This window comes from Trachymyrmex cornetzi, unplaced genomic scaffold, assembly GCF_001594075.2.
Source record: "Trachymyrmex cornetzi isolate Tcor2-1 unplaced genomic scaffold, Tcor1.1 scaffold1388, whole genome shotgun sequence".
NCBI classification, from domain to species: Eukaryota; Metazoa; Arthropoda; class Insecta; order Hymenoptera; family Formicidae; genus Trachymyrmex; species Trachymyrmex cornetzi.
The window spans coordinates 188,888-199,281 of NW_017295969.1; the positions used below are offsets into that span (position 1 = coordinate 188,888).

Consider the following 10,394-nt stretch of genomic DNA (forward strand, 5'->3'; position numbering starts at 1 on the left):
CCGCGCAACTACTGCTACACGGAATTTCGGCTCTGTTGACAGTCCCAATCTTCGCAAAACACCTGTATACACGTATTTTCTATTCTCGGTGGAAATATTTCTTTTCTAGACTTTCAATCTTAGTTCTACAAATCGTTCGTTTCAATAATGTGACCTCAGCTGCACGCTTATTTTCAAGATATGGATTCTAAAACTCTTATGTCAAGCAAATATATATCTGAGGTGACAGCAGTACGAGCCAAAAATAAGTGAATTTTTAACGAATCTGAAACTTTTTTTCGATTTTTTCACGAAATCCAGTGTAGCTGAGGTCCTGTTTGTGCGTACTTTAATTTAAGCAATAATACTTTTGCAATCCGTACATCCAATACAGAGATTTTTCACCGAATGGAAATGTGGTAAAACAGGAGGCTTTAGCATCGCCTTAAATTAGACCATCTTCAGTTCAAGTAAGGCGAGTTACACACGCAAGTTAAATTAAATAATAAAAATTATAAAGCCATACATTAGAATGAATTGTATTTAATAGCGACTTTATAATTTTTATTATTTAATTTAACTTGCGTGTGTATCTCGCCTTACTTGAACTGAAGATGATCTAATTTAAAACCGAAACGTCTTTTTTGTATTCTTTTTATAACATATTATTTTCGCTTGGCAATCGGCGTAGTGATTTATTGACTCTTATTTGAATTTTGTTTTTAATATCAACCACGTTTTGACCTAATTTTATCGGAATGTAATTGTTTACGCTCGCTAATGCATGCTAGTGTAGTATCGCGAAAATTCTGCTCTTCCCAATTGAAACCCAAAATGTTACATTTTCATTGATAAAAAATTTCCTAAATCAAAGTTATATTTTCTTGAATAGTACTAACAATACCCCTACAGCACAAAAGTTGCAGCAACAATGCTGCAGCATTGCAACAATATTGCACGTTGCAGCAATATTGCAGCGTTATTGCAGCACTATTGCTGCAAATTCTATACTGTATGGGTAAGTAAATATTTTTTATTGTAAATGAATATTTACTAATCGTAAGCTTATATTATTCGATTTCAGTACTACTTTCTTTTTTAAGTAAATATTTATTTGCAGAATGAAATGTTTACTTACTCTTATTCAAAAAAATATTACTTAGATTTAGGAAAATTTTTTTTGGTGTAGGACAACAGTTGGAAAATCAAAACACTCGCGATATTCCACTAACTGCACTTCCGTAAATAATTACACACCGATCAGAAAATTATTAATGAATATGATGTAACAAATATATAAGAACCAAGTGTAATTTATTTGCGCATTGTGGTAACTCGTCTGTATATATATTTTTTTTTACAGAACGACTCGTTAACAAAAATTATTAACAGGAACTATTTTTTTTATATATCAATTTTTTTTCAAACTATCCTGATATCGGGAGGACACAAAATAGCGGAATGCAACAATATACAATATATATTGGTACTAACTTATAAATGCTAAGTAATATAAAGCATGCTATCGACATAATATCTGTATCATTATATAGAGAAGAGTTGTCGAATGCGTATCATTTAAGTTATTTCTTATTATATTTTCCCCATTTGATACTAATTTCTACGTAAATGAACATTAGAAATTATAGGTTGAAATTTCAAGCATCTAATCTATTATTACACATGTTTAATTTTCCATCAATAACAAATTAATTTATTATAGATTTTTTTGTAATATGTTGCAAAAGATACGATATAGGCAACCAGTCGCCCTAATAAAGCTTCTAAATCATATCTCCTTTGAAAAAATCGAATTTATGAATTAAAATAATTAAAAATATAAGAGTAATAAAAACAGTCATTAATTAATACGAATATCTTTTTTTAATATAAAAATTTACAATAAAATTGTATTGTCACAATATTATCAGCTACATAAAGTGACGAAAAATTAATATCAGTTACCTAATTTTTTTAAATGCTGTTTGCGTGCGCGCGCATGCGTATCGACAACATTTAAAAAAATTAAACATAACCTGTTGAATTTTTGTCTACATTACTCATTTTTCATTTATTTCATCTTTTTTTATTAAATATTGCTTATATTGAGCAATAATCTAAAATATTTTACGTAGAATTTAGGCAACCAGTACACATTCGGCAATTTTCCACTATATTAAATAGATAAACATATTATTTTTTCTCTTCCGGAAGCAAATTATTCGTTTATATACTGCAGCTTTCTCGGTTGATAGAGTCCAAAGAACATTACGAAATGACTGTTAGTTTTCTGTTTATCATTGGTCACTTTTGGTACATGCTTTTCTGTAATTATTTAGGACAAGAACTGATCGATCACAGTAGCGATGTTTTTCACAGAATGTGAGTGACGTATATGTAATTAATCCTTAATTTATCATATCAATACGATCTCAGAAATTCTTTTATTATCTTAGTTATCTATAGGACTGTTTGTGTTATTATTTATATTTACATATCAAGATATTAAGTGTAAATAGAACGAATAGTTTACATTACAAGACTAATCAAAAATGATAGAAAAACAAATTTTTTATTAAAGCTTTCAGTTATAATTTTCTAATAATAATATTTTAGATATAACGTGCAATGGTACGTAGCTCCGTTAAAAGCGCAGAAGTTATTGCTGCTTGTGATGCAAAGAAGCATGCGACATTGCAAAATCGTCATTGATGGCTTATTCGTCCCGTCGTTTGAGGGATTTGCCACGGTAAAATTTCGGTAATAATATTCCTTTATCAAATTTTTTTTGGATTTTCTATAATAGACTTTTTATTATTTAGCTTATAAGCACATCAATTTCATACTTTGCGGTAATTCTTTCCCTTTTTTGATCATCTGCATAAAATGAAGAAACAAAGTTTAAAACTATACGAAACAAATTATGACATACTTATAGCATACGTTCTAAATATAAATATAATAGTACAGATGCAATTACAGTCTACTTTAGTTTAAAGTATTTATATCGCTGTACATAAAATAAACATAGAAATATAATGTCGTACTATTATAGTATTATTTTAGTCTTCCATAGAATGTGATATCATTACCATTGTATTTTCTATTATACTCACAAAGATAAGCTTTTCTATTCTTATAATAATTTCAATGTAAAACATAAACGTGAAAGTGAAATTACATCGGAATAATGTTTCTTTGTTATGACTATAAAATTAAATAATTCTAAAGAATATATCAATCCATTATTATACAATAATATGATTACTATCACTACTAATATTTATAAAATAAATTTATATTCCGATAATTTATATATATATAATCTTAATAACGCGGAAACTAATATTGTTACGCATTTGATATTCGTGCACGACATATAAAAGAAAACGTTGGACAAACAACACACTTACACACATATATGTACACATATACAGTACATGGCCATGTACACGATCGAAAGAAAGCCGATATACCGAAGAGTTTTTTTGCATGGATCGGCGCCTTTAATCACATACAATCAAGCGAGTGTCTCATCGTCTAGTATTGGGGAGACTTCCTGGCGACTGTCTCGGCCTTTGTCGCCGCGGAGATGATAGGAGCCGCGGCACACGTGTGTTCTTGACGATAGACCGCCGATTTACTATCCTTATTTTTCAGTATCTTTCGACGTGGAAAACGCGCGCAGTGCGTTAGTCTCGATTCGGAACTCGTGAAGAACAGTCGAAATATCGGTCCTCTAAGCCATGAATCGAGAGTTTAATTTCTTATACGAAAGGCAGTGTAGTGTGTTGTAGCGACCCAAGGCGACGACCTCAGGCGTAGTCGCGTCCATTCGCGAATAGGCTACACTCCTAGGCGTAACCACACAGTGGCTCAGAGTGTATGTCCACACGTAGCGAAACCCCCAGGCGTTGCCACACATAGGCTCAGGGTATTCGCTGTCACACAGACTTTGACAACTTTCCTCGAGATATTACCAATTACGAACAATAACACATTTCAGTGCAACACTCGTGTAAAATATATACATTACAAAACACATGTGGACTAATATACTTTTCATATGAACTGAAGTGTTAACAGTCATTGTGAACCTATCCATCGAATGCGAAGTTACAGTGCGTTCCTTAAACGGCTCGTGCTGATAGACAGAACAAATATAATAAAAACAGTAGCTACTATTCAATAAAAATTCTTCATGGTGTAACGTATTTTAAGCCTAATTACATTACAATACAACTAATAGATACATTGTATCAATAGTTATGACAGCTTGTAAAATTAATTAAGTATTTTTGTATAATCCGAAATCAGTTTTTACAATGTAATTTTCACAATGTTCGGGAAAACGCACAGAAAACAGTTTCGATGATTATAATAGCAGAGTGATCTTTCTAGTAAATCAAGAATGATGTTAATGCATTAACACATATCGCACACATACATCACAAAAAAAGCACCGCAACGTTCTGCGTCCTGAATAGAAATGAAGACCGTTACGCGCGAATGCACGATTTTACAAATGCGCTTGCGTCGGTCGAATGTAGAAAAGAAATATATTTTCGCGGAAAAAAGATAATTGGTTCATACAAATAATAATGTTCACCTGAGGGTTATAGATATAGACACTAGCCAAATATTCAAAACTACAATTTGCATAATTATAGTGAGCTATAGATATTCTATTGTAATTTTTCGCATAAGTTCAGTATTTTATTTAAATACACACAAATTGTGAATTATAAACTACAATCAAACATATCGAACTTATGAGATAACTTGTGGAAAGAAATTCGGTATAAACACATTATGACACTTGCATTGAGATGGCGAAATTGTCCGGTGAACAGTTACTATATAATTAATCGAAGTTTGTTACTTTGTATCGGATTATGGCCGTGTCAAAAATCTGTTTTTAGATATATCACAATCGTTTTTACAACGATAATGCTTGTATCGAGTGTGGTATTACAGGTACAATAATTTTTTGTCTTATTAATTTTTGTGTCTTATTAATTATTTTGAACACTATTCAACGTAAAAATTAGTAAAACGAAGTACACCAAAAGATATTAATGCATAATTCTCATTAAAAAGAAGATATTCTATTTATGTTACATATGTTAAATTGTAACAAAAAATTCTACTAGATTTAGTAATATTTAAACAAATATATTTCTTATTTGTATTTTTTATTTTCAATAATTTTTTTGAGAGTATTTTTTCCAAAATATAATTATACTAGTTTACAGTCAAAATTACTTTGAATCGGACAAGTTGTTTTTTACAGATTTTTTAATCTAGTTAATGATTTTTGATCTAGTTAAAAATTATGCCGCAAGTCAAATTTTACCAGCACATCAGGTTTACAAAATAATTGAGATTTAGTATGAAAAAAATAACTTTTTTTATAAAAAAGATTAGCATTATCTTGAAATTTTAATTAGAAGTCATGAATGTACTATTCGTTTCCTGTTTTTAATATTTTTTTAATATTTCAATATCTTTTTAGCCATGTTAAATACCAGATTTTTCTAAGATAGCTTTTCGTCTATGACAATAAAGTCATATCTATAACTTCTAGTTTGTGGCTATTAACGTATAATGTAATTTATATCGATAAATATAAATTTCGATAAATATATACATATACATGTATATATGTATATGCAATATATGTATATTATAGCATATAAAAAAGGCTTATATTAATTACTTGCCACCTCAAATATCTTCGAAAAACGCATTTAAAGAAAGAATATTATGGACCAAGACCGTATGGTCTGTATATGTGTATTAACCGTAAATAAAAATTTTAAGTATATGTAAATGACTTCATTGTTATAGCTGTATAATTTGATATCTTATTATTCGAAAAACTCTGCCTTTAAACCTTTCATAAGATGGCTAAAAGATAAAAAATATTAAAATTTTTTCAAATATATTTTGTAAAAAATAAATACATTCATTATTTTTGATCAGAATATTAAAATAAAAATATGTGTCTTAAAGAAAAGTGACAAATAACGCAAAAAAGCTACTTTTAGCATATTACATCTCAAGTATTTCGAAAACCTGACTAATAGTGAAATTTGATTTGCAAAATTGTTTTCAGCAATCAAAAGTCATAAGAAACCTCTCATTTCGTCAAAGTAATTAAAAAACATTTTTCTTATTAATTAATAAGTTATTTTTAATGTAAAAGTAGAAACACAATATAGCGAAGAATGTCACTTTTAGCTAATGACTTTCATCACAACAGAATACAATATAAATATTTTTCTACAAGTCCTCGCGTACAGCGTTCCATGGCTAGGCTATACGTTAAAGTATAATGTTCTCTGCCTAAACATAAGACAGGTAAGATTATCGGAAATCAAATTTATGATAAAACTTGTAGGAAAAGAAAATAATAATTGTCAATTTTACTTAAAATATTTTTGGAAAGAGATAGTAAATAAGAATGATTTTATGAACACAGATGCGAGATCTTATGAAACGAATACTTTGTGACTGGAATGAATTAAACAATTTGCAAGAAATTAAAATAATAAAAAAATATGCAGATATTGGAAGATTCATCACATTAATTGCAACATGTAAGCAATATTTTGAACATTTATTTCGTACTCTAAATTCGATCACCTTAATTTAGACTTTAATTGTTTAATTACAGTGTTTATCTATGCATCTGTTTTTTGCTTCATTCTGGTACAGTTTCTATCAAACTTTTATTTGAATATTACATCTGATAAAAATGAGTCCCGTCTACGACAGCTGCCAGTCCTAATTGAATGTTTTATTGACCAACAAAAATATTTTTTTCTAATTTTATTTTTCATGTGTTTTGCTGCTATATGCGGTCTCACTACGGTGGTAGCTACCGAAACGATTAATATGTCTTACACACATCATGCATGCGGTTTATTTGAAATAGCCAGGTAAAGCAAAGTTACGATTTTTTAAAAATTGAATTAATTTTAACGGTGTTTATACAAAAACGCATTACAGTTACGTTATCAATTTCAGTTATCGCATAGAACAAGCATTGCTCGAAGTTACGATACGAGATATTGCATCTTCTACCAAAAGAAGTTCGATAATATGTCAAGGGGTAATCAGTGGATTCATTATGTATAAAAAAGCAATCGAGTTCGTAATTATCATATGTACATGTATAAAGTCTTTTTTTTTATTGTACATTGTGATTTCTCTTCGAATTTTATAATCCATCTTAATTCCATCAAGTGCATAGACTACCAAATTTTATAAAGAGTATAAATTATTAGCACATTTAACTAACAAATATAAGTTGGGTAAATTAACACGTAATGAAAGTAATTATTTATAGTCATTAGTATGAATATATTTTCTTTACGCATATTTAAGATTTACTGTTATTTAGGTTTATTGAAATATTGAAAAGAAATTATACATGGGCGTATTCATTATTATTACCATTAGGAGTACTATCATTGAGCATTAATCTTTATCGCGTAAGTAATAATTGATGTATACTTATTTAATATTACATGTATTGTGTATATGTATATCTTTATTAGACTTGATTAGTTTTTAGCGATATTCATTGTTTAGTCTTGTATAAAAGGCTTGCTTAAATTTACCTTCAAATACTCTACGAATTATTTTATTGGCTACTGAATACCTAAAGACACCCTTAAATATAAGGTCTGACTATGAATACGAACATTAATGTGCATTTTTTCCGTGTGTAAGCAAATTAATCATATTTGTACTGTAGCTTTCTTGGTTGATAGCGTCCAAGAAATATTACGAAATGATTGTTAGTTTTCTGTTTGTCTTTGGTCACTTTGGGCACATGTTTTTCTATAACTATTTGGGACAAAAAGTGATTGACCATAGCAGCGATGTTTTTTATAGAATGTGCGTAACGTATATATCAACCTTTAATTGATTACATAAGTATGATTTTAGAAATTCTTTTATTATCTAAAGCTGTTTGTTTTGCTTATATGAGAATATTAAATATATATAAGTAAAACAAACATTTTATCACGCGACTATAATAAAGGATGAAAAACAAATTAATCTATAACTTATCAAGGTTTTTTGGTTATGATTTTCTAATAGTAAACTTTTAGATACAACGTGCAATGGTATGTAGCTCCGTTAAGAGCGCAGAAATTATTACTGCTTATGATGCAAAGAAGTATGCGACATTGCACAATTGTCGTTAATGGCTTATTCATTCCATCGTTTGAAGGATTTGCCACGGTAAAATTTGGGTAATAATATTCCTTTATTAAATATTTTCTTTAAATTTTCTATAATAGACTTTATATTATTTAGCTTGTAAGCACGTCCATTTCATACTTTGCGGTAATTTTTTCCCTCTTTTGATCATCCACATAAAATGAAGAAACAAAGTTTAAAAGTCCACGAAACAAATTATGACATACTTAAAGCATACGTTCTAAATAAGAATATAATAGTACAGATGCAATTATATTCTATTTTAGTTTAGAGTATTTATATTGCTGTACGTAGAATAAACATAAAAATATAATGTCGTATTATTAGTATTATTTTATCTTTTTGATTGCTCTTCTGTAGAATGTGTTACTACTATCATCACATTTTCCATTATATTCACAATAACGTCATAAATATAAGCTTTTCTATTCTTATAATAATTTTAATGTAAAACGAACATGTGAAGTCACGTCGGGAAGATGATTTTTTTGTCAGAAGTATAAAATTAAATGATTCTAAGGAAAATATCAAGCCATTATACGATAACATTATTACTGTCACTTCTAATATTTATAAAATATATTTATGTTCTAGCAATTTAGTCTTAATAATACGGAAAATAATTTAATAAAAATACAGTAGCTACTGTTCAATAAAAATTTTTCATGGTGTAATGTGTTTTAAGCCTAATTATATTACAGTACAACTAATACCTATATCATATAATACTGATATATTATATCAGTAATTATGATAGCCTGTAAAATTAATTAAGGATTTTCATATAATACAAAGTTAGTTTTCACAATATAATTCTCACGATGTTTGTGAGGAAGACGCACAGAAAATAATTTTGATGGTTATAATAGCATAGTGATTTCTAGTCAATTAGGAATGCTGTTAATGCACTACCACATATCGCACACACACATCACAAAAAAGCACCGCAATGTTCTACATCTCGAATAGAAATGAAGACTGTTTGTTGCGCGTGAAAGCGCGATTTTACCAATGCGCTTGCGTCGATCGAATGTAGAAAGGCAAATATATATATATATATTTTCATATATTTTCGCGGAAAAAAGTAATTGGTTCATGCAAATAATGTTTATTTGTGGGTTATTGATATAGACAAATATCCATCAAAACTATAATTTGCATAATTACAGTAAGCTATAGATACTCTATTGCAATTTTTCGCATAAATTCAGTATTTTATTTAAAAATACATACGAATTGCTAATTATAAACTATACAGTCAAACGTACCGAACCTATGAGATAACTTGTGGAAAGATATTCGGCACAAACACGTTATGACACTTGCATTAAGATGGCAAGATTGTCCGGTGAACGGTTATTATACAATTAATCGGAGTTTGTTACTTTGTGTCGGATTATGGCCGTGTCAACAATCTATTTTTAGATATATCGCAATAGCGTTTACAACGATAATGCTTGTATCGATTTTGGCATTACAGGTACAATAATTTTTTATGTTAATTTTTTGAACACTACTTAACATAAAAAACTTAGTAAAACGAAGTACTAAAAGATATTAATGCATAATTGAGGGGCTGGATTCTATAAGGGGATACGCGTGGATTTTGCGGGATAAGTAGGGGAGACCGGGGCTAGTTGTCGTACGGGGTTGATTGTCAAAATGCTTATAACTCAAACAAGACACGGTAGAAAAATCTCTTTTTTTGACTGTAGATAGCTGATATAATATTAATTTGTTGTGTAAAATGGTTTGCACCACAAGCATTGTATATATTATTTATAGCGATTTTTGAAAAAATGAAGTTGGTGAGTAAATTTTTATAATCATCTATTTTATTGTCTGACAAGTCTTTGGTATTATTAATATTAATATCCCTGTATTCATAGAAAATGACATATCTTAGAAGATCTTTGCTACAATTAAGTAATCATTATTCTGAGTTTGTGAATACAATCTCTTTTATTAAAAATGGCTATGTGGGGTAGATTGACCAAAATGAGACGAGATTAGGTGACAATTAATTTTAATATCTTTAGAAGACACATTTTCAGAGAATATACTTACAAATATATTCTTTTTCATATAGATATATATTTTTTCATTTTTCATATAGAAACTATGGTACAAAAACAAATTACGTATTTTATGATTAAAATAACTATTTTATTTGTATT

General features: G+C 28.9%; 2 protein-coding genes across 2 annotated transcripts; both read left to right on the top strand.

Annotated features, from left to right (window-relative positions):
• The first annotated feature begins 2,254 nt into the window (after positions 1–2,254).
• Positions 2,255–2,801, top strand: LOC108771078 (uncharacterized). The gene is made up of 3 exons (XM_018522974.1): positions 2,255–2,361; positions 2,596–2,739; positions 2,786–2,801. Exons 1-3 carry the CDS (start codon positions 2,255–2,257, stop codon positions 2,799–2,801), a joined length of 267 nt encoding a protein of 88 aa, XP_018378476.1.
• A 4,979-nt stretch (positions 2,802–7,780) lies between these two features.
• LOC108771079 (uncharacterized) lies at positions 7,781–8,313 on the top strand. Its single transcript, XM_018522975.1, has 3 exons — positions 7,781–7,887; positions 8,106–8,249; positions 8,298–8,313. The coding sequence occupies exons 1-3, from the start codon at positions 7,781–7,783 to the stop codon at positions 8,311–8,313; spliced, it is 267 nt and encodes an 88-aa protein (XP_018378477.1).
• The last annotated feature ends 2,081 nt before the right edge of the window (positions 8,314–10,394 follow it).

Coding starts and splice junctions, on each gene's coding strand:
- LOC108771078 (XM_018522974.1), top strand. CDS start 2,255: ATGACTGTTAGTTTTCTGTTTATCATTGGTCACTTTTGGTACATGCTT. Junction 2,362..2,595: donor AGCGATGTTTTTCACAGAAT/GTGAGTGACGTA, acceptor ATAATATTTTAG/ATATAACGTGCAATGGTACG.
- LOC108771079 (XM_018522975.1), top strand. CDS start 7,781: ATGATTGTTAGTTTTCTGTTTGTCTTTGGTCACTTTGGGCACATGTTT. Junction 7,888..8,105: donor AGCGATGTTTTTTATAGAAT/GTGCGTAACGTA, acceptor GTAAACTTTTAG/ATACAACGTGCAATGGTATG.